Source organism: Jaculus jaculus, chromosome 13 (assembly GCF_020740685.1).
Source record: "Jaculus jaculus isolate mJacJac1 chromosome 13, mJacJac1.mat.Y.cur, whole genome shotgun sequence".
In the NCBI taxonomy this organism is placed as follows: Eukaryota; Metazoa; Chordata; class Mammalia; order Rodentia; family Dipodidae; genus Jaculus; species Jaculus jaculus.
The window spans coordinates 46,170,492-46,195,393 of NC_059114.1; the positions used below are offsets into that span (position 1 = coordinate 46,170,492).

A 24,902-nucleotide genomic window follows, 5' to 3' on the forward strand; every position below is an offset into this window, starting at 1 on the left:
TCCATGCCCCACCCCGAGTACTCTCTGTGGCCCTGCTCTACGTGCAGGCGCGAGTGCTGACTTCTACAGAACCAGCTCCGTCATCCTCTGGCTGCCGGTGGGCTCAGCAGAAGCTTGGCATGAGCGTAGTAGGAAGAAGGCGAGCGTGGGGGGTACCTCCGCCCCCACTCTTGCTTCCAACGCCGGTGTTCTGCTCTTTAGTAGCTGTCCAGCACTGGCCTCTATGGCTCCAGCACTCACTCAGAGGACATTCTCTTCACCTTACCCCTACAGCCAGGGAAGGTTTCATCGCTCTTGCTGATCCCCAGGGGCTAATCTACATACCTCTTGTTTCCCTTAACTCTGTTCACAAGTTTGTAACTACTTTCTTTAAGAAATTATTTCTAATAAGCTGGACATAGTCATGCATGCCTTTAATCCCAGCACTTGGAGGCAGAGGTAGGAGGATTGCTATAAACTGGAGGCCAGCCTGGGACTACAGAATTGTTCCAGATCAACCTGGGCTACAGTGAGATCTCAGCTCAAAAAAAAAAAAAAAAGAATAAAGAAATAAAAAGGAAAAAGAAAAAGGAAATGATTTAATGATTTCTAATAAACTTTTGAGTAGAATACAATTTTCTGCTTAGAACTGTGTTCCTCCAGGGGTCTTGATTTTTTTTTTTTTTAAGCATAGAAAAGGTCTAGATTTCCAAACATGTATAAGATTACATAGGCCTCAGGTAGATTGTTCATAACTTGCATCATGAGGTTATATTACTTTGTTTCCAACATGCTTAGAGGAAACAAGACTCTTGAGTGTGACAGACAGAGTCCTATTATACTCACTAGAGACAGTTCATCAGGCTTCACTGTGGCTTGAGTGAAATTCAGTCCCTTTGCTTTGAGAATCTGATTATCAGGCAACCTTGTGAGTATTAAATTGATTCCCTAGATAACTTACTTCAGAGAAAGGGATACCATGGAGAGTGGGTACTTTTAAGACACTGAAAAAGTCTACTCATTAACGAAGTGGGATTTTAACAGAATAGGGAAAAAAGTGTCTCATCTCCCCACTTACACACACACACACACACACCACACACACACACACACACACACCTTTTCCTTTCTAGCTTATACGCCTCCGTTATACATCATATATATGCATGTATACATCACACACATATAAACTTATGCTTCTGCCCTGTGCTAAAATGAAGATTGCTGCTACCATCCATGCTCTGCCTCCCTTCCTGTCTGAGCAGGGCATCCATTTTTCCTGCCATGGACCAGCTCCTTTCTTTATGCTCTCATGCCCATCCTTCTTGTTCTTGGATAGGCTTCCATTCGTCAGTTGTCCCTTTTCTCCAATGACAATTGCTTCCTTCCTACAGAGATATTCTCATTATCATATAAACCTGCTCTAGCACCTCTTTATTTATAAAAGCCCTCCTTTGCCCCCCCCCCACCACATAATGCTTTGTTTCTCTATTCCTCTAAACAGAAAAAAAGTTCTGAAAGAGTGGTTTGTACTGGCTGTCTCCACTTCTTTTTGTTGACTTTGTTCTGGCTCCCTTTCAGGAGGCCACCTTCTCACTGAAACAGTCAAGGTCATCAGTGACCCCCCATGTTGCTGAACTCACTTGCTACTTCTCATCTCACTCAGCCTCTTATAAACATTGGACACACTTGACCAGTCCCTTTTAAAAGTCTGTTCTTCTCTTGATCTCCATGGCATCATTCTCTCAGTCTGCTTTTCTACCTCCTTTCCCAGTCCAGCCTCTTGATTGGTTAAATTTGAGATGCCCACCATCATCTGTGGCTATTAAGCACTCGAAATATGGCTAGTGTGGAATGACATGTACTGTAAATAGAAAGTACACCCCGGATTTCAAAGGAAAGAAAGAACGTAAAATGTCTCAATTTTTATCTGAGGGCCTGTTCACACAGTCTTTCTAAAATATTGAATTCTTAATATAACTTTATCTTTTTTAAAACTAGGAAATTTAAAATTATACATGTAAACTTGTGTGTGCCTCATACATACTGCCACTAAACAGTACTATTCTAGACCCTCCTCTCTATTAGCCTTCTCTTTCCATCATCTTACCTAATTCCATAGCCATTTGTGTGCTTGCCCCCAAATTTAGACCTATAACTCTGATGTCTTGTTTCAAGTTTAGCCTTACCCACCCAGCTGAAACTTGAATTTCCATTTGTACATCAAAGAGATTTGTTCACCATTAATGCATCATAAAAGGAAATTTTCATTTCCTCCAGTCCTATTATGTTACTTGCTGAGTCTTCCACCTCTGTCCATTTGCTCAAGACAAAAATTTGAGTCCAAGACAAAAATTGGAGTCATCTTTGGTTATTCTATTTTCCTCAGCCGCTTCAGCTGGTCTTCTAGCAAGCCCTGTTGGCTTCACCTTCAAATCATATCCTGAGTTTTGTCATTTTTTTTCTTCACCTGCACTTCCAGTGCCCAAGTCTAGGCCAAAGCCACCTCTCCTCCAGACCACTCAACTGGTCTCTGTGATTCTGCTGTTGTGCCATTGCAGTCTCTGCTCCATAGCTCAAAGCCATCTTAACTAGACACAATTGTGTCATTCCCCTATGCAGAGCTGCCACAGCTTGTAAGAAAGAGCATGAGTTGGCCACTACTTATTTCTTTAGCCTTATCCATTGCCTCTTCCTTGTGTCATAGCTGTCTTGAATCTGACTGCTTTTCTTTCCCATGCTCCAGTCTCTTATTTGTTTATTTTTAAAAGACATTTTATTTATCTATTTTATTTATTTATTTGAGACAGAGAAAGGGAGAGAGAGAGAAAGTGAGAATGGGTGCACCAGGGCCTCCAGCCACTGCAAATGAACTCCAGATGCATGTGCCACCTTGTACTTCTGGCTTACATGGGTCCTGGAAAATTGAACCTGGGTCCTTAGGCTTCACAGGTATATGCCTTAACCACTAAGCCATATCTCCAGCCCTATTTTAATTTATTTATTTGAGTGAGAAAAAGGCAGGTATATATACATAGAGAGAGAGAATGGGTGCACCAGGGCATTTAGCCACTGCAAATGAACTCCAGACACATGCACCACCATGTGCATCTGGCTTACGTGGGTCCTGGGGAATAGAACTTGGGTCCTTTGGCTTTGCAGGCAGGCTCCTTAACCACCAAGCCATCTCTCCATCTCCAACGCTTCAATCTTGTCAGGCCCATTATTACTTCATTCAGGTCCTTGGTATGGTATTCTTCCCTCTGCCTCAAACGCTTGCTCCTAGAATTATGTGTTGAACTCCTCTTCATTCTTCAAGTCTTAGCTCAAACATTGTATCCTTAGAGAAGCCAACCTTGCAAGTATAAACCTATCCTAGTCATTTTCACCTCAGTTATACTCTTTGCTGGAAATGTTATATTTGTTTATTTATTTCCTTTTATCATGTCTGTCCCCTTTAAGAATGTAAACTCTCCAAGAGCAAGGGCCTTATGTGTCTTATTTGCCACTGCAGTCTCAGCAGCTGGCATAAAGTTTGATCCAAAATAGCACAGAACAGATTTTGGGTGATAAGTACCAAAATAAATGTTAGTAAATTTATTTATGCATGCATTTGTTTCTTTAGTGGTGCCAGAGATCCAACTCAGGGCCTTGAATATTCTAGACAAGTTCTTATCCACTGAACTATATCCTTAACCCCCTCTGGCTTATGTGAGTACTGGGTAATTGAAGCTGGGTCCTTAAGCTTTGCAGACAAGTGCCTTAACCACTAAGCAATCTCTCCAGGCCTCCAAATAGAGTTTCAAAAATTAACTAATTAGTGTGTGTGTGCACATGCCAAGGCTTTTTGCCACTGCAAACTGAATACCGACACTTGTGCCACTTTTAGCATCTGGCTTATATGGGTAGCTTGAGAATTGAATCTCGGCCTGCAGACTTTGCAAGCAAGTGCCTTTAACCACTGAAAAATCTTTCTAACCCTATAGAGTTTTTAAATATTTATTTTTATTTATTTATTTGACAGAGAGAGGGAGAGAGCGAGAAAGAGAATAGGCGCACCAGGGCCTCCAGCCACTGCAAACAAACTCTAGACACATGCAGCCCCCTGTGCATCTGGCTAACCTGGGCCCTTGGGAATTGAACCCGGGCCCTTTGGCTTTGCAGGCAAATGCCTTAACCCATAAGCCATCCCTCCAGCCCCCCTATAGAGTTTTTAAGAATGAATAAAAATAGTTTTGGAATGAATGCATGGATTTTAGCATGAATAACAAGTGATGCCTTAGAAACTTGGTCGTAACTTATGCGTTAGGACCTAACAAATATATTAATATCTTCACATGATTCTGTCCTATTAGCACATACTGATGACCAAGTGCTTAAAAAGCATACTATGTCTAACCTTAAACCTGGGAGAATAGCCTCTAAGAGAAAAAAAAAATAGATGCCATTAAATGAGAAAGGTATGCGTGTGTGTGTGTGTGTGTGCCTATGTGCATGTGTGCATGTGTGCATTGTGTGTGTTAGGAGAACTACACAGGAGGCACTAATTCAAGAGACAAGAGCTCACCTGAGTAATCTTGCCTAGAGTTTGGTAGTTGCAGAAGCCATAGCTGTTCCTTTAGCATCCAAGTCAGTGCTGAGCAAACTGGGTTTTTCAATCAACAGTTTTTGTAGAGCAAATACATTTATGTAGATTTAAAGAAAACTTAGGAAAGGTAAAGTCCTAAAATTACCCATCTCTGATGATATTGGAAGTGTTTAGGAATCAAATGAAAAAAGTCACACAAACTGAAAATGACAAGGTAGAAATATGTTTGATTGGATATTCAAAGGTACACTAGACTGACGATTTGGGAATAAGAGAATAATTTCTTTCTTGTCCTGTTTCACGCCCACAGAATTGAAGCAATCTCAGAGTCCCTGTTGACCTCAGGGGAGGAATCCAAATACCCAAATGAGGAAAACAACGTGTGTGTGTGTGTGTGTGTGTGTGTGTGTGTGTGTGTGTGTGTGTGTGTGTAGAACAGCAAAAACATCAATCCTGAAGACATCTCAGTTTCTTCCAATCCAAATTAGATATGCTACAACCTATCAATATATTAAAGACGACCAATGAAACCAATGATGGTGTCATGCATGAATGCCTTACCCAGTAACAAGGGCAGATCTGTCCATGTTCACAGTGTACTTCTGCTGTGATCTACTTTAGGGAGAACTTCTGGATTCAAATCTAAAAGTGGTATCTGGAAAAGAGATAATAATTTGTGCTCACGTAGCACTTTCATCCATAGGCCTCAAAGCACTGTACAAAGAAATAAGTATGATTATCCCAGATGGGGCCAGCCAGATGGAGGGGCTGCTGCCCTTGTCAGCACATTGAGGAGTGGAAACCCCTGGGCTCAAACACAGCCCTATACTATAAATTATTGAGTGTTGTTATTTCTTGATTGGGAGCTGGACTACCAATGATGAGATTTTTTTTATAATAAATTAGAATATAAAGCTCTAATATTAAGAATTTTGGCATAATCCCAAACATATAAGAATGAGTACTTTTAAAACTGCTGATTTGGGGGCTAGGTGTAGCTATGGTAGACTAAGTGCAGCTGATGTGCTGAGTGTTATTCTGCATGAGTGACACATACTATGTATTTAAGATCCACAGCAAATTGAACGAGGTAGGAGCTACTTCCATTTTGCCCATTTTGCAGTTTAGGAAACAGAGAAAAGCGAAGCAAGGGTGGAAGCTGGAGTTCAGATGGAGGCAGTCTGCCTGTCTGCACTCTTGGCCAGTTACTCTGTGCCAGGTACTGAGTGACATATTCTGTATGAACTGTCTCACTTAATCTGTACCAAACTCCTAAGAGGTTGATATATTATTATCCTGATTCTATTGGGGGAAGAAAACTAAGGTTTACAAGGGCAAAGTGACTTGGCCAAGCTGACATGTCAGTATATATGTGGAAGACGGGGAGGTGAAGCCAGGATTTTTGAAAAGATTTACTGAACAAGGAGTCAAATTTTTAGGGCCGTTTCTGCCACTGACAGACTATGTGACCTTGAGTCAATCAATGAATTTTTACAGTTTCCATGTCTTCCCTGTAAAAGGAGGGCATTTAGATGCATTGGTGCAGGAATCCTGCCCACTGCTAAAATTCTGATGCTCACTGTCTGTTTTCTATTTAGTCCCTTGTTTAAAATCCTTGGAGGAAAAGAAATTAACCACACAGAACCTGAAAGTGACTCTGGAAGCCAAATTTAGAAAACAGATCTCAAAAGAAAAAAAAAAAGAGGTTTATAAAATGTCTTTATTTAGAAAGTGAGACTGTCCTGCAAAAGAATTGGCTTGATTTGTGACTTGGTGACAAGATGCAAGCCACCTATCTTTCTCTGCCTAGCCAGGTCTCTTGGCTACAGGATGTCACATAACCTGGTCAATGGTCCTTTCTGCCTGCTGAACTGGTCAAAGCTAGAAGAAGCCTGTCTTGTGTGGGAGGGATCTGGGAGAAGCAGCCAGGCTTTTCATGTGGGTGTTCTATCTTGAATTCAGAATGTCTATATCATTCTGTCTACCTCTGTTTTTGCTCTTAGTGATTATTATATAGTGTCACAGCCTACTGCTACCATGAACCAGTCCCCACCACCATCACCACATAGTCTATGGCAAGCCATGGGGTAGAGGACATAATTGGTTTCCATGTCTCAGTGTCTGTTCAAAATTGTTAGCTTGAGTTTGTGGTGAATTTTGGCAAAGAAGCTTTGTAGCTTAGTGATCTTGGGGAAATCACCCTCTCTCAGTGTCTCCATTTTCCTCATCTTTTGTAAAATGATGCTTACACTACTTGCTCTCCGGTGTTACAAATTTCAAACAGTGTGACGTTTGTGGAAGTTTAGAGAAATTATAGACCTCTGAGATGAAAATTAAAGAGGCTGAGAAAATGCCTCTCTCCCGGAGAAGCTTGGTATGCATGAAGCAAGTGCTTCTGCGATTGGCAGGTCTGAATTAGAGTCCCAACTCTGCCTGTCATTTGGACAAGGTTTCAAACTGCCTAAGTCTTTTCAATGTACAACATGCAAAATTGTTGAGGCATGGAAATAATAAACATGAGGCTCATGACACAAAATAGGCTATTAACAAATAGAAACTATTATTTTAATTATCAATTATTGAACAATGATGTCAGAGTTAGGAGGTCTGGAATACCAGACATGCAGCTAATTCACTTTGAACTCCAAGAAAAGTTCAAAATGGAATTGGGATGTCCTCAGACACCACATAGCCTGCTCTTCTACACTAAAGGGCAGAGGTTAATTCTGAAAGCCTATCCTCATGTACACATTTTTTGAGGAAAAATGGGAAGAACCATTGGACACGTCTGCCTGTCTGCATCCTAGGCAACTGCAGGAATTCAGTAAACTATTAAAATCTCAGAATTTACCTTAGCATGTTAAGGCTCTCTGCAAAGGATATAGTTATAGAGGAATAATTCCAAATACTTTTTAGCAGAAGAATCTCATCTTATAGCTATTAAAATATAAGAAATCTCATATACTAAGGTTCTACTTTAAGAAGGCTTTGATTGAGAAAATAACTGACAAAAATTCAACAGTTAAAAAAGAATTCAAGGATCCCCCTCTCAAAAACTTAAAGAAAAATGAATAGTGCACAAGCCTGATGCAAAATGTACAAGATACCAAAGGGAATATCATGAAATAATTCTTTCAATTCATCTCTTAGTTGTTCATGGCCCTTCCCTAGAGCCAACAATTACCTCAATTTCTGCTGTGTTCTTTCAGAGACAACCTATGCATTATGAACATTTACATGTTCATCTTTTTAATAAGACAAAACAGCCATCTCTTATCATTCATCACTTTTTAGACTTTAAAGTGATGTGCTTCTTCCTTTTATTTTCTGGCTTTTTGAGGTAGGGTTTCACTCTAGTCCAAGCTGACCTGAAATTCACTATGTAGTCTCTGGGTGGCCTCAAACTCATGGTGATCTTCCTACCTCTGCCTCCAAAGTGCTGAGATTAAAGATGTTCACCTCCATGCCTTGGTATTTTTCTGTTTGTTTGTTTAAGAGAGAGGGTGTTTTGTTGTTGTTTCTTTGTTCGCGGCACTGAAAATCAAACCCAGGACTTTGCACATGCCAGGTGAGTGCTCTTCCACTGAGCATAGTGACTTTGACAATTGGGAATTTGTGCTGTATACTTTTTTTTTTTTTAAAGGTGATTGGTAATGGGAAACCTAGAGGATTCATCCATAGGATATCTGATTGTTGTATTTTTCATTTAATTTTTTTGGTTTTTCAAGGTAGGGTCTCACTCTAATCCAGGCTGACCTGGAATTCACCATGTAGTCTCAGGGTGGCCTCAAATTCTTACGATGCTCCTTCTACCTCTGCCTCCTAAGTGTTACTTTACTTTTGGATTTTATTTTTTCTTTTGGTTTTTGGAGCTAGAGTCTCACTGTAGTCCAGGCTGACCTGGAATTCACTAGGTAGTCTCAAGGTGGCCTGGAACTTATGGTGATCCTCCTATCTCTGCCTCCCAAATGCTGGGATTAAAGGCACGCACCACCATGCCCAGCTTACTTTATTTTTTAAGAAATATTTTATTTATTATGGGCTGGAGAGATGGCTTAGTGGTTAAGCACTTGCCTGTGAAGCCTAAGGACCCTGGTTCAAGGCTTGATTCCCCAGGACCCATGTTAGCCAGATGCACAAGGGGGCACACGCATCTGGAGTTCGTTTGCAGTGGCTGGAGACCCTGGCACACCCATTCTCTCTCTCTCTATCTGCCTCTTTCTCTGTCTGTCACTTTCAAATAAATAAATAAAAATAAAAACAAAAAGTTTTTTAAAAAGAAATCTTTTATTTATTTTGCAAGAGAGAGAGAGAATCAGCCACTTGGGCCTCATGCCACTGCACACCAACTCCAGACACATGTGCCACTTTGTGCACCTGGCTTTATATGGGTACTGGGGAATCAAACCTCTAACAGTAGGCTTTGCAAGCACCTTTAACTGTGGACCATCTCTTCAGCCCCGTTTAATTTTTTTTTTTTATTGTTGAGACAGGGTCTCATGTAGATCAAGTTACCTTCAAACTTGAATTTCTGATCCTCTTGTCTGCATCTCCTGAGTGGGTACCACACAGTTTATGTAGTGCTGGGGATTGAACCCAGAGCATTGCTAGGCAAGCACTCTGTCAACTGAGCTGAGCTACATTTACAAATTATATCTATCTATCAGTCAATCAACCTATCTATCTATATGTTTTTGGATGTGTATGTGAAGGTCCCTGGTTTGATGGGCAATGCCGATCCATGCACATTTGCTTGAAACACTATAAGGTCAATCCCATAATAGTATGTGTGCTGCTGGGGTAAAAGCCAAGGTCTTGTGCTTGTTAGGCAAGTATTTTGTGCACACTCCTAAACATGCATTTAAAATTTTTTTAAACTTTATTTATTTATTTATTTGAGAGAGTGAGAAGGAGAAAGAGGCAGACACAGAGAGAGAAAGAGAGAGAGAGAGAATGGGCATGTCAGGGCCTCCAGCCACTGCAAATGAACTCCAGATGCATGTGCCATCTTGTGCATATGGCTTAAGTGGGTCCTGGGGAATCTAACTGAGGTCCTTTGGCTTTGCAGGCAAATTCCTTAACTGCTAAGCCATTTCTCCAACTCTGTGCATTTTTTTTAATATCTAGAAAATCCTAGTGTGGAATAACTATGTCCCACTTAGAGATTCTGATCTCTTGGCTAGGAACCCCTATTCTAAGTCAATCATCAATCTTATTCAACATTACTTTTGCTAGGCATTGTTCTGAGTACCCTACACATATCATCTCATATCAGTCACATCCTTCTAGTCTCAGTTTAAATGTTATCTTCTTAAAGAAGCCTTCTTTTATCCAAGTTGATCTTACCTTCCCCTTTCCATTATCCTCTATCATTTCATCCGGTTTATGTCTTTCAGAATACTCACCACTATAAGCAATTAGTTACCTATTTGTCTATTTTTTTTAACTATTGTCTCCCCAGAGTCTGACCTTTAAGAGCAAGGACAATATCAGCTTGTCTTTCTGCAATACACCCAGTAACAAGTATAGGGCCTTGGTGATAGGTACACAGGTGTCATGAATTAAATATTTATTGAATGAGTACATAAAAACAGCTACATGAGGTAGATTCTATGGCTTTCTCCATTATTCTTATAAGGAAACAGGGGGCTAGAGCATGAAATAAACTCACCCCAAAGTTAGTAATTTATAAAAGTGGTTGAAAACCCAGCTTCCCTTGACTCTACAATACAAACTTTTCACTTCTCTGGTGTCAGCCACAGAAGACTGAGTACAATGTTGACTGTGTGGGAACTTAAGCCCCTTCTCCTTCCTGTAACTTTCTTTTTTAAAAAAGGAAATGAAGTTTTTAAATATTTTATTTGTTTATTTATTTATTTGAGAGAGAAAGAGGTAGATAGAGAAAATGGGCACACCAGAGCCTCTAGCCACTGCAAATGACCTCCAGATGTGCCACCTTGTGCATCTGGCTTACATGTGTACTGGGGAATCTAACCTGGGTCTTTAGGCTTTGCAGGCAAGTGCCTTAACCGTGAAGCCATCTCTCCAGGCCCCTGGAACTTTCCTTTACATTGAAAAGTGTGAGGTGAAGTTAACCATCCTCCTTCTAGCAGTAGAAGGGACCATGAAGGTTGTCTTGAGACCTTTAAGAGTAATAATCTTCAGTTCTTTTCCTTCTCCACTGAAGATTTACTAATCTTGTTCTATGTGTTGGATGTGATAGGGATCCAAAGACCCATAGGCCATAGTTCTTGCCATGAAGGTCCCTGGTTTGATGGGCAATGCCGATCCATGCACATTTGCTTGAAACACTATAAGGTCAATCCCATAATAGTTCCCTTGCATGAGGCACATGGGAACATAGAGGAGGGATGAAATTTTGTTGGGTATGTGCATGATGATGAAATGATGTAGATGTGTGCCTGGGAGAGTGTGAATGATCACACTGATCTGGGAAAGAATAGTTTTCTAGGTGGACAAGGTGACATGCAGAAACATCTAAAAAACAGTGCATTTGGCTGAGAATTGCTAGGGTAAGGCATTGACTGTCAGGCTATGAGGCTGCTTGAGGAGAAAGAACCCATAAGGAGCCTTATTATTGGACTTTACTCCTGGGCATGGCCACATCATTTCCCTTTGCTTTTGGAAAGACCCATCTGGCAGTGGTAGGACTGGAAGTAAGCGAGGAGGCAAAATGAATGGATACCATGAAGAAACTTTGCAGCTTTCCAGGAGGCCGGTGATGAGGACTTGAACCTGAGATATTTGCAGCAGAGTTGGAGAGGAAGGAGATAGGTCAGAGATTTTTAAAAGCAGAGCCAACGTACTTGGAGATTGATTGAATGAGGGAGGATGAAAGATGAGATTCGGGACTTATTGGAATGGTTTGGGTGGCCAAGTATAAAGTGGTACCATTAATAATTACGGAGAATTTAGAGTCAGGTGGGAAAAATATTGCTGTTGGCTTGGAATATATAGTTTGAGATGCCTCTTAGGCAGCCAGAAGAATCCCTCCAGCTCCCACCTTCCTTTCCCAAACAGCAGTCCCAGCCCGAGTCAGACATCCTCGGGCCAGTTTCCTGTGGGGCTGAGCCAGGAATCAAACTCTCAGAGAGCTCGCTAGCATTCCTGAGCTTGACACCTGTCAAGACCAGAAGCTGATGGAACACTTCCTGGGCTCTCGTTAGAGAAGCATAGACTGTGGAGATCCCTGTGTGTATCAGACACTGGCTCCAGTGGAGCAAACTCTTCCACCTCTGGCAAGCACCGGATTCCAAAGGAACCATTTCCCCAGAGCAGCCTCTGGCCTTGACAGGCTCTGGTTCTAAACTAGATCCCACGACCCCGCCCCCACGTGCCCCCTCACGTAGGGAGCTGATTTTTCAAAGGAAAGGGGGATGCGCAGAGTTCCCCCTTGACTGCTGGATAAAACCTGGAGTTTGGGCGATTGGACCTGCTCGCTATCGCCACCACTTGCCACAAGACTCCTTGTAGCCCCAACCCTACACAAAGTACCGGGCTAGGGTCCTCCCTGACCTCAACTCGAACATCCAGCGCTCTCCACTCCGGCCAGGGCGGAACACGTGGGCTTATTGTGCGTGTGTGTGTGTGTGGGGGGGGGGCAGGCTATGGGTGGCTGCCTTTCTTTCAGGGTCCTCTTAGGGACGAGGACAGCCCGAGAAGCTGGCGGGCCATCCGGGCCCTGACAACCTTCCTGGTACCTACGCGGCCCGCAGGCTAGCTGAAGGCTCGGGGCACGCCCTGAGTCCCTCTCCCAGGTTCCGGGGATGCTATCAGCAGCCGCTATCTCTTCCCCACCCTCTCCTCAGGCCACTACCGCCGCCCCCTCACCCCCCCGCACTGTCGTGTCCATAAATCCCAAGAGCAAAGGGTGGCACGATTCCTCCCGCGCCCTGCGGGCTGAAGGCGGGCACTAAAGCAGTGCAGTCCCAAGCTTCCCCTGCAGAAGCCACGCTCCCCACTCGGTCCAAGGGAAGAGGGGGCGCGAGAGAGCAAGTGGGCGGGCGTCCCATCCTCCGCATCCTCCTCCAAGTCCTGGCGCGCAGGGAGGGAGCGCTGCGCGCTGCGCCGGGGCTGCGCACCGCGGCCCACTTGCCCCGGCCCCCTGCCCTTAGCCGGGCCACCTCCCCGGGCTGCCGGCGGAGGGCTACCGGGCGCTAACGTTACGCTGTTTCCGGTTTACCAGAGGGCTCTGTTTCCCCTCCCAAGGCGGCGGCGGCTGAGCGGCGGAGCCCCCCAAATGGCCTGGCCAGATGCGGCAGGTTTGCTGCTCAGCGCTGCCACCGCCACTGGAGAAGGCTCGGTGCAACAGCGACAGCGACAGCAGCAGCAGCAGCAGCGGCAGCAGCAGCAGCAGCAGCAGCGACGAGAGCAGCAGCAGCAGCATCTCTCGTCCCGCTGCGCCCCCAGAGCCGCGGCCGCAGCCACAGCCGCAGCCCCGCAGCCCCGCAGCCCCGAGAGCCGCCGCCCGCTCGCGAGCCGCAGCCGCCGGCGGCATGAGGCGCGACCCGGCCCCCGGCTTCTCCATGCTGCTCTTCGGTGTGTCGCTCGCCTGCTACTCGCCCAGCCTCAAGTCGGTGCAGGACCAGGCGTACAAGGCGCCGGTGGTGGTGGAGGGCAAGGTCCAGGGACTGGCCCCAGCCGGCGGCTCCGGCTCCAACAGCACCCGCGAGCCGCCCGCCGCGGGCCGGGTGGCGCTGGTGAAGGTGCTGGACAAGTGGCCGCTCCGGAGCGGGGGGCTGCAGCGCGAGCAGGTGATCAGCGTGGGCTCCTGTGTGCCGCTCGAAAGGAACCAGCGCTACATCTTTTTCCTGGAGCCCACGGAGCAGCCCTTGGTCTTTAAGACGGCCTTTGCCCCGGTCGACCCTAACGGCAAAAACATCAAGAAAGAGGTGGGCAAGATCCTGTGCACTGACTGCGGTGAGTCGCCCCCTCCTTCTGCTAGGGAGAGGGGGAGGGGCGAGGTGGTGGAGGATGGGGGTGGGGCGGAGAGGTGCTGCAGGTGCCCAGGCCTGGCAGCGTCCGTCCGGCTAGCGCGGGGGGTGGGGCCGTCCCCGGGCCAGCAGCCTGTCGCGGGTGGGTTGAGGGGTTTAGGGCGTGGGGGGGAGGGCGCGGAGGAGAATCGGGCTCAAAGCGTGCCAAGGGGTGAGGGCCCAGGGCGAGGGGGTGGGGGTGGGGGCGAAGGGGGGAGGCACTGGCCTGTGCCAGCAGGGATCTGCGGCTGATGTATGGCATGTGGGGCTGGAAAGCTGCCACCATAGCCCAGTAGCTAAAGGAAAAACGGACAGGTCCGGGAGGCGCTGGCCCGAGGCTCCGTGAGTCAAGACTGACCCTCGGAGGCCTTGCCCGCTCTGCTCCCCAGGGCTGGCTTGGCCCAGGCTGGCAGGGTCTGCAGGCGCAGCTGGGCAGACTACAGGCTTCATGTGAAGGCCTCCGCTTACAAGTTCTCCTAGGGAATGACCGCCCCCGCCCCCTCCTTCCTCTGCCCGGGCTCGCAGCTCGGCTCATCCACACCGCTGGCGCAGGCAGAGTTGGACTTTTTCTGCTACTGTTTTCTGTCCTCCATGTGGCTTCGGGTTTTTTCCTCCATCGTGATTGCTGAGCAGGTAGCTCAGCCTTCTCTTAAACCTCCACGACGAGAGCGAACCGACGCCTCTGTAAACGGTTTTTGAAGGATCTTCCTAGGTCTTTCGATGAGGGTAATAGTCATGAAATAGAGTAACTTACTTCTGAATGCTGTTAGTTCAGCTTTGGCATCTTCCGGCGGGATGTACCGCATTTGTCTTCATGATGTTGGGTGCTGCACAGGAATGCAGGTGATGAGAAACAAAACACTGGTCTGTGGCTCCGCCAGGAATGGAGGTGTCTCCTGTCAGAAGTCAAAGAAATGACTTTAACAGCCTTTTCTTCTTGTCCCTAGAGTCCGTACTTATTACTCAGTACGATATTTTTAAAATCAATTGTCCTTTCACTGGACTATTATATATTAGTTTGTCTTGTGCCCATTCATAATGGATTTGTGGCGTTTGGTGTGACTTTGGACTGTGAAACCAGGGAGCTGTGGTAAATGTCCTGAGTCCCCCTAGAAGAGGACAGATTCGTCACTTTCTCAGCTGAGTCTGGGCATTGCAGACAGGCTGGAGGAGCAGAATAAGAGCTCCTTGGAAGTTTTGCCGCCCTCATCTTTCTAGATGAATGCCTCTGGCTTTTGAGAGCTTCCCGCCCCTGCTCCTCTAAGAGGCAAATTTTAGGCATTCAGTTGTGGGAGTGAATCTAGGCACTTTGTTAAATAGTGATCACTTTAATGAGAAGAATCTATGACTTAATGGGGGGGGGACCCTTGGGGATAACAGCCATTTATGGGTCTGACTTTATTCTAAATATTATCCTCAACTGCTTTTTAATGTTAGTTTTATGTTCTGAAATATCTTATGATGACAAGTCGAGGCTAGTTAAGAATTTTTAATTTTTTATTCTACTAAGTATTTTATCTGAGATCCCTTGGGGAGCTGTGGAACTGTACTGTACACTGGGAAATAGATAGTAAAAACATGTATTGAACCTTGTCCAAGGACAGCTTCTGTTTTGGTTGTTGGTGAATTGCTCCTGAATATGCACGTTACACATCCCCACATGATCCCTAGTCAGGGCCTTTAAGGACTGACAGCCATTGTCAGATAAATCGCTGGTTAGCAGGCTTCTCCCTGGTTGCCCTCCTACTTCCTCTTCCCGACATAGTATGCCTTGTCAATTACACCTTGTTTGTTTTGGTGAGCACTTAACAGTTTTAGCTGGTGAATGCAGAGGTCATGATAGATTAGAGGGTCAGAAATGTAGTCTGCTTTTAGATTATGCACATCTCGTATTATTTATGTGTAGTAAGAGTTCTCGAAAAGATAAATTTAGAACTGCAATCACTTGTAAAGGCCCTCACACATCATAAATTATCGAGGAGCAGAATGTGTGTGTATGGCAGCAAATATCTCAGAATGCAAGAAAAAAAATGCTGTGAGTTGATAGTGTATAGAGATAGATATCAGTTTGAGGAGCTTTACATAAGAGGATTAGGAAATAAAGGGCATTTTTGTGAGAGGAGACATGGAATTGGAGATAATACGACAGAAGACTATAAATTGTATTTTCTCATTTTCTACTATGTGGTTAAAGAAAACATGTCCTGTAATGGTATATTAAATAAGGAAACAAAAGCATCCTAACTAGCCACAACACCTTCCTTGTGCTCAGCAGGAAATAGCTAACAAATTCATTTTCTGTTTTCTATTCTAAAGAAAGCCCTCTGGGCCACAGGGTCACTGGGAACATTTTCTCCTTGGAGCAGATTTGCCCATTGCAAAATAGGGAAACTGGCACTTGGAAGCTGTCATCCTGGCCGTTATATTGAGCAACTGAGGTTGAATTGTCACTTTGTTTAGCCAGTTTCAGCTCTGAGTATGTCTGGGCTCTGAGAGGTGTGGTTCCTAAGCATGGTCATGTAGAAAGCTGTGTTTTGGGGAGCAGGACCTTGGGATGATATATCATATTGAGAGATATATTGTGCTTAAAAGCACATGCCTCAGTAACATTCTTTTTCAAGCAAACACCTTTAACCACTGAGCCATCTTCCCAGCCACCTATGTGTGCTTCTAGACAGGCCACAGAGCCTGGACCCCTTCTGAAAGCTCCTCATAATGTCTAGTTTCAACTGTGGAATGTTGGGTAGAGGTCCATGACCTAAAACAGGATATGGTAGCTAGGGTTCTTAGTGGGATAGCAATACCTGGACAAAGGGACATTTTTTACAGATCTAATATGTAACATTTAACCAAAATTACTACCTCTAGTGGTAAAGGGTTGAGTGAATCTTTGCATGTCTAAGAAAACTGCATACATGGAGATCTTTTCTGTGCCTTCTTTGGAAACCAGGAGAGAAAAAAAAAAAAGGCCTTACTGGACCTAGCCACTCTGTGCTATTGCTATGGAAGCATCTGGTTTCACAAATAGTCATTCATTGTAAAAGATAGTCATACATATTTTGGTATAATTGCATCCTAGCTTGTTTCTTACATACATGTCTTTAAGCCATTTCCTTATTGAAATAGATGCAGTGAATAGATAGCATTATTATTATTATTTTAAAAGACCCTTTTTGGTGACTTGCTGGTTTGCAGTTTGCCAGTGGGTAGTGTGCTTCCTTGGGGGGGCTTTTCATTGTTTAGGATAGTTTTAAATTAATTTGGCAACGAGATTCACATATCAGAGGAAGGTGGTTCACAAAATTCAGTATAGCAAAAGCAACTGCATATTTTTAAAACACTGTTTATTTCAAGAATCTTTTCTTTCCTAGCCAGCTGGAAACCCAGCTGCTCTGCAGCTTGAAGATGGGAAAGTGAAACTAGATTAGAAACTGACCAGTCCTAGGGGCCAGGACAAGGCTTGGTTATACATTTAGGGGTTCAATTGCTATCTTAATGTGGTTACTTCTTGTGGTGGCTAGTTTCCTCTGCAGCTTGAATTTTGAGGGCAAGAACCATAGCTTATCTTTGAGATCTTCTTTGTCCTGGCTCCCCTGCCTACCTCCTCTCACTCAGTGCTGGGTATTGTGTGCCTGGTTTATAGAAGGACTCTTTTTAAGTGTCTTTTGAATGGATGAAGTCAAGTGAAGTTCAAAAAGAAAGCCTCCAGGTTCATTATGAAGCAGTCTTAACTCTCATTGGTGACACAAAGTCCTGTGCTGAAAAGCTGAGTTTGATGATAGCCTTTACTTGTCACTATGGGAATCTTTTCCTTCTCCCACCCACGGAGCCCTTATCAACTAGAGAACTTAACCACAATATGTTTGACCATTGTGCTGATTAATGCTAATGAGATCTGAGCAGTAGGGAATAAAAGTCATGCTGGAAAAAATCCCCTTTGGAGTGAGAAGAGGTAGGTTACCACTCCCCCACTCCCAAGTTTAAACAAAAATAAAACAACTATTAGTTTGAGTTAACAAATAGTTTGGGATCTTGGGCAAGTGATTAACAGTCTAGGTGACTAACTTCCTCTTGGCTCCCAATCAAAGAAAGTGTGGCTCTTACCATCCTTAATTATCTAGGACATTTTAATTTTATTTCCTAATAAGAGCTCATTTTATTTATTTATTCTTTTTAAACTTTTTATTTATTTATTTATTTATTTATTTATTTATTTATTTGAGAGAGACAGACACAGAGAGAAAGACAGATAGAGGGAGAGAGAGAGAATGGGCGCGCCAGGGCTTCCAGCCTCTGCAAACGAACTCCAGATGCGTGCGCCCCCTTGTGCATCTGGCTAACGTGGGACCTGGGGAACCGAGCCTCGAACCGGGGGTCCTTAGGCTTCACAGGCAAGCGCTTAACCGCTAAGCCATCTCTCCAGCCCAGAGCTCATTTTAAAAATAAAATTGTACTTATATTATCAATGGCTCAATATTTGGAAATTGCATAAGACTATATGATGAAAAGTTTCTTTCATACCCTTGTCTTCAGCCTCCCAGCTCAAAGCCAATTGTAAATTAATTTAGTCTTGAAATGTACATTTCTATAAAAATAAAATGTTTTTCAAAGCTGTCTTTTATTTTTCTTTTAACAGATGGAGAGTGTTAAGCTTACCATTAAGCTAATTTTATGGTAAATTCTTCTCAATTAATAGTCCAAGATTTTAACTATCTGGCTTCTATTAGAGCTGACTCCTTTAGTGTCTCTAATTATCTAGTCAATGGATGCTCTTTTCCACCTAACCCATAACCTACCTCTCAAGCAGAATCTTAGGATCATAAATAAAAATTTCAACGTATTTTTCATATCCTTTGGCATGAAGAAGACATTTTCCGTGACAATGAGTTTTGTGAACTTTTTTTGAGGGGGTGGTTTCCAAGGTAGGGTTTCACTGTCAGGCTGACCTTGAATTCACTATATATTCTCAGGGTGGCCTCGAACTCATAGCGATCTTCTTACCTCTGCCTCCTGAGTACTTAAAGGCGTGCTCCACCACGCAGGGCTGAGTTTTGTGAATCTTAATTGAGACTCTCAAGGTTGAGATTCAGGTTTGTCTCTGAGAGTAAGGGCTGCTGCTCTGCTCAAACAGTGGTTCCTACTGCCCACTGGGTTGAGAATCTCATAGTAACATCCATGTGGAAAATCCTAAGATTCCATGGCTGAAGAGAAAAAAACCTCACTGTGCATGATTGCTTCAATTTTTATTTAGAAACTGAAGATCCTGGTTACCCATGAAAAGTTTAGTTTTGACCATATTTGTACTTCTGGTCTGATTCCAGGGGGATCTGGTCAACTGAGAACTGTTATAAAGTCCATTAAGGTAACTGATTAGAATGTAGTGTTTAAATTTCAGAGGATCAGGAAACTACCATTTGGATAAGTAGGGGAAAAATAAATATGCAAATATCTAAACAGCAGGAAATCTTAACCCTCTAAATCCTGCTGGTTTAGTGGCATTTGGTGATTCTGAATATTGACTTGAGAAAGGAATGGTGATGTCAGTACCAGTGAAGCTTTCCCTATGCAGTCATGAACAATTTTTTCTTGGGTCTTTCTTTTCAAAGGCTGGAGTATTGTTAGTAGAATTGTACTAAATGTACCCTCAACACTAATTTTGAGTTTAGAGGAATGGATATGAAATAAGAATTATTTTCTTTTGTGTTTCTTTTTAATATTGTATTTATTTGCAAAAACAGAGAAAGGGAGAGAGAAAGGGAGAATGGCATGCCAGGCCTCTTGCCATCACAAACAAACTCCAGGTGCATGCACCACTTTGTGCATCTGACTTTACATGGGTACTGGAGAATTGAACCCTGACCAACAGGCTTTGCAAGCAAGTGTCTTTAACTGCTGAACCATCTCTTCAGACCTTCTTTTGTGTTTCTAGCTAATTAAAACTCTCTTCCTACTTGCTTTTTGGAATCTATACATAGAAATAGATTGAGTTTATTAAAGGGGTGGCAGAAGAAACTCTGTAGAAAACTGGGAGAAGTGCATGATTGGTTATTGAATGGCAAACTCATGACAAGGTTGAAAGTGACTATCTTATAGGAAGTAAGACACTTTATTTATTTATTTTGGTCTTGCATATTTGTTTAATTTCTTTAATAACTAATGAAATAATAATTTCCATAACTGTTGCACCTCATTGACATGTTCTGAAGCTATGGACCCCTTCTGTTTTTTTTTTTTCTCAATTTTTTTTTTATTTTTATTTATTTATTTGACAGTGACAGAGGAAGAGACAGAGAGAGAGCGAGAGAGAGAATGGGCGCGCCAGGGCTTCCAACCACTGCAAACGAACTCCAGATGCATGCGCCCCCTTGTGCATCTGGCTAACGTGGGACCTGGGGAACCGAGCCTTGAACCGGGGTCCTTAGGCTTCACAGGCAAGCGCTTAACCACTAAGCCATCTCTCCAGCCCTTTTTTCTCAATTTTTATTAACATTTTCCATTATTATAAAAAAAATCCCATGGTAATACCCTACCTTTCACCACTTTCCCCTTTGAAATTCCATTTTCCATCATATCCCCTCCCCATCTCAATCAGTCTCTCTTTTATTTTGATGTCATGATCTTTTCCTCCTCTTATGATGGTCTTGTGTAGGTAGTGTCAGGCACTATGAGGTCATGGATATCCAGGCCATTTTATGTCTGGAGGGAGCACATTTTAAGGAGTCCTACCCTTCCTTTGGCTCTTACATTCTTTCCGCCACCTCTTCTACATTAGACCCTGAGCCTTGGAAGGTGTGATTGAGATGTTAGTCAGTACTCCCATTACTTCTTTCCAGCACTATGGTACCTTCTGAGTCATCCCAAGGTCACTGCCATCTGAAAAGAGAAGATTCTCTACCCAAAGTGAGAGTTGCATTAATATAAGGGTATGAATATTAAGAGAAGTGCTTACTGGGCAGTTTGATAAGCATAGTATATACATTTATCCAGACATCAGCAGATGTTATACCCCTAGGGCTCATGACTACCCCTGTTTTAAGTTTTCAGTATCAGGGATGTATTCTTTCCCATGGAATGGGCCTCCAGTCCAATTAGAGGGCAGTTGGTTTCCACCATGATAGACATGCCACTGTTGCACCCGTTGGCTCATTTGGCCTGGCTGGCCAAATAGAAGGCTTGCACTGTCCACTGTTGAGTATCTTCACTTGTGGTATCTCTTTCTCCCATTGAACTACATGTAGAATGGCTTCTTCCAGCTTTCTGGGAAGTTAGACACTTTAATAATAATTACACTGTGCCCAGATGAACATTGCCGAGCTAGAGTACCATACAAGACTGTAAAAGCTTAAGTAAATATGGACGATCATTAAAAGGCAATAGGATAACATGACAAAGACATGCTGGTACCTAGGCAAAGAGCTGGGAAGCTTTTGCCAATCAGAGGTCAAAAGACAAATTTACAGATTGAGATCAGCTGCTGCTAACCAGTTATAATGCTTTCAATAATTATGAAACAAAGTTGTGTTAGGAGCCTTTCTCTAGCTAGTTGCTGTGGCACGTGAGCTCCATCTAGTCACAATTCCTTCACTCTTTGGACATGCAGTGTGAACCAACCTCCCCTGGGACAAAGGCCTAGCATCTCCAGAGTCTGTAGCTCTTCTGTCTACCTCTGCTCAGGACCCTGCTTGTGCTGCTAGCTTTGGTGTGTGGGAAGTAGTTAAAATTTCATTTCCCGGGGCTGGAGAGATGGCTTAGCGGTTAAGCGCTTGCCTGTGAAGCCTAAGGACCCCGGTTCGAGGCTCGGTTCCCCAGGTCCCACGTTAGCCAGATGCACAAGGGGGCGCATGCATCTGGAGTTCGTTTGCAGAGGCTGGAAGCCCTGGTGCGCCCATTCTCTCTCTCCCTCTATCTGTCTTTCTCTCTGTGTCTGTCGCTCTCAAATAAATAAATTAATTAAATTAAAAAAAATTTCATTTCCCCTTGCAGATGGGCAAAGGGGCAGAGGCATAGGTATCCCCAGGATTTCAGTATCTGTTAGCACAACAGACCCCTCCCAAAATGTGGAGGTCAGGTTATTTTCTATACTCTCTTTTGATGCAGAATCCCTTATGGTTTTCTTTGTCATTAACAGATTCCCTGCCTTGTTCTGCTTTGTAAAGACTGAGGATCTGTCTGTCCCTTAGGTTGGATGTATTACTTGATTTTGATCTTGGCCTACCTAACAAAAACCAAGATGAACTAACATTCCTTAGAATTCAATGAAAGGAAGGTCACCACATGGCTAAACATCTGGTCAGGCTCAGACTACTTCTGTTGTGGTGGTGATTGGATTTGGAATGCAAACTTGCTGTTATTTAAAACAATTTTTTTGTTGTTGTTGTTTTTCGAGGTAGGGTCTCACTCTAGCCCAGGCTGATCTGGAATTCACTATGGAGTCTCAAGGTGGCCTCGAACTCATGGTGATCCTCCTACCTCTGCCTCCCAAGTGCTGGGATTAAAGGCGTGCTCCACCATGCCTGGCTCTAAAACAATTTCTTTTAATTCAATCTTTTAGATGCTTACCTCAACAAATATTTGAACATGTGCTTTGTGTAAAGTAGGTACTTCATGGGAGTTGCATCAGACATAGTCCCTGTTATTAATGAGTTTACAATTCAAAAGTACAAAGCTGTAATAGTAATTCAACATATGCTTATAATGGATATTATAATTTTTGCCAACAGTGCGTTTGTGGTGAAGGAAGGAGAGTCATAAAGGAAAGAGAAATAATACCTGTTTAGAGATAGTTTTGTGGAGTAGTTTGAGAGTGATTCCAGTAGTGAGAGATAATTGAAGTGAGAGTGGTTTGGGAATAAGACAGATGAATCAATTGGTTAAATCAATTCAATGCAGAGTGAGTAGCATTCTCAGAAGTTGAGGAGAGTTTTTTGTGATTGACAAAATAACAAGAAAGAAAGAAATGGGTAAGGAACATAGAGGGGTATACTAGGGTGATATTTTCACTTGCCTTGAATGATAACTGATAAATTCATTCTTAATTATGTAAGCAGTGTTTGAAGTCTTAAGTTAAAAACAACTTGGTAATGTTTGGTATTTATCTGTGAATGTTGCTTGCCCATTTTGTCAAGTGACATGTGTTTCATGTTTTTAGATGTTATTATAAATGGAATTATTAATTTAATTTCATTTTGCAGTTATTCATTGCCAGCACAGTTGGCCCTCAAGATCCAGGGAGGATTAGTTCCATAAGCCAATATGGACACCAAAATCTGTGGGTGTTCAGATCCCTCATACAAAATGGCATAGTATTTGCATATAACCTATGCATACTCTCCTAAAAACTATAAATCATTTTGAGAGTACTTCTAATACCTAAAATGAATATGAATGGCTATATAAACAGTTGTTACATTCTATTGTTTAGGGAATATTAACAAGACAAAAGCCTACACATGTTTAGTACAGATACAGCTGTTAAAGGCCTAATTACATGGTCCACAATCTGGATGTGTATTTATACAATATATAAGAAAACAATGGGTGGTGATGGAGATAAAAACCAGGGTTTCATGAATGCTAGGCTAGTCAACCACTGACGTTGACTTCATATCTTATGACCCTAATAAATTAACTACTTAGTTCTAATAACTCTTTTTCTTTCTCTTTTAGACTCTTCTGAACTTTCTATGTGCATGATTATGTTGTTATGTTATTATGAAGGGGTTTACTTTTTCCTTTTAGTTTGCCATTTATTTCGTATTCTTGTTTTATTGCACTGGCTAGGACTGCCAACTACAATGGTGACTAGGAATGCTGTGAGCAGACCTCCTTGTTCTATTCATGGAGGGAAGCATTCAGACTTTCACTACTATGATACTAGCTGAAAGTTTTCAAAAAGATATGCTTCTTGTTTAAAAAAAAAAACAGTCTACTAAATAAAATGCAACAGAGCTTGGGCTGTATAGGTAGATTGTCACAGATTTACAAATAATTTTTTTTTTGCATTTTCCAGATAGGTGATACTGGGTAAGTTACTTTCTGTGTCTTAGTTTCCTATTGAATAGATGCCGGTAATATTTAATAGGATTGCTAGGAATATTAAATGAGATAATACATATAAAATGATTAACATCACTTGCTCAATAAGTGCTTATTGTTGACAAAATCTTATTAATCTAGATTTGGGTATGGACAAGAAAACTGAGGGATGGAGCATCAAGAAGGACTACATTCTTCACACGGGTGTTCCTACTGATCACCACTTGAGAAGTACCAGGCTGGGATGGTGGTACAATAGTGAAAGGAAAATGGGTTGTGTAGGGGGCCTCATTTTGTGATAGCCCCTGTGCACCCCTGACCATAAATGCTGGTCCTGCAGGCTACAAATCTTGATGTGTCCATGAATATGTGCTGGTCAATTTTTTTGAGAAGTCTGGAGTAAATATTGTTTTTTTCTGTTTTGTAAATGAGAAAACTAAGATCCATATTTGTCAGTGTTTCCTCAACAACTCATCATGCTTGATGGCAAATCAGCTCTTGCAATCCTGCCAGGTCTGGGTTTGGACCTCAGCAGGTTGTGGTTGACATCTTACAGCTGTCAAGAGGAGTTGCTGAAAGCCCCTGGAACATGTCTGAAGGTTTTTTTCTTTCTTCTTTTAAATTTGTTTTAACTTGTGTGTTTGTGTATACGTGTGTGGGTGTTCTAGGGTGTTTTTCTATTGCAAATGAACACCAGATGCTTGCACCATTTTGGGGGGCCAGCTTACATGAATAGTTTGCAAACTGTACCTGGACTTGCAGGCTTTGCAAGCAAGTGCCCTTGACCATGGAACCATCTTCCCAACTCCCTAAAAGTTTGTTTTCACAGAAAGTAGGACCCTTGGCTCACCCTGATTTGATTTGGGGGTTTCAGATTAGGGGTGGGTTTCTTTAAAGTTCTCCCTGTTCTTGTGTATGTACTGGGTTGGGATAGATGTGGTCAGAGAGATAGAGGTGGGGACATGTAACAGGTGGCACTTTTGGAGTTTTTGGATTTTATTTTATTCTAATTAATTTGATAGTTGATGTGAGAATACAGATAGAAGTGTGAAGTTTTTCTCTTTAAATGCTTATAGGTCAAGTCTTAGCATGTATCACAGTGGCACTTATGAACACATTTCAGTGCTGTGCCTTGCTAATTATCCTTTGTGACTCCATATTTCATCTCTTCTCACTGATTGTCAAATCTTTAAGAACAATAACTTAAAATATAGGTAAGTAAATATTTGGTTGTTGGCTATTACCAAGTAAAAAGGCAGCAATTAGCCTATTTGCTTTTTCTGTGCTAGACAGGTTTCAAAATCACT

The 24,902-nt window shown here is 42.9% G+C and overlaps 1 protein-coding gene across 5 annotated transcripts in view; it reads left to right on the plus strand.

The window, feature by feature from the left end:
• Positions 1-12,840: 12,840 nt before the first annotated feature.
• Nrg2 (neuregulin 2) overlaps positions 12,841-24,902 on the plus strand; it is a 227,654-nt gene continuing 215,592 nt past the window's right edge. For all 5 annotated transcript variants that reach the window (XM_045132857.1, XM_045132858.1, XM_045132856.1 and 2 more), the window contains exon 1: positions 12,841-13,507. In XM_045132857.1, the coding sequence (XP_044988792.1) occupies positions 12,841-13,507 (667 nt within the window). The remainder of the gene's footprint in view (positions 13,508-24,902) is intronic.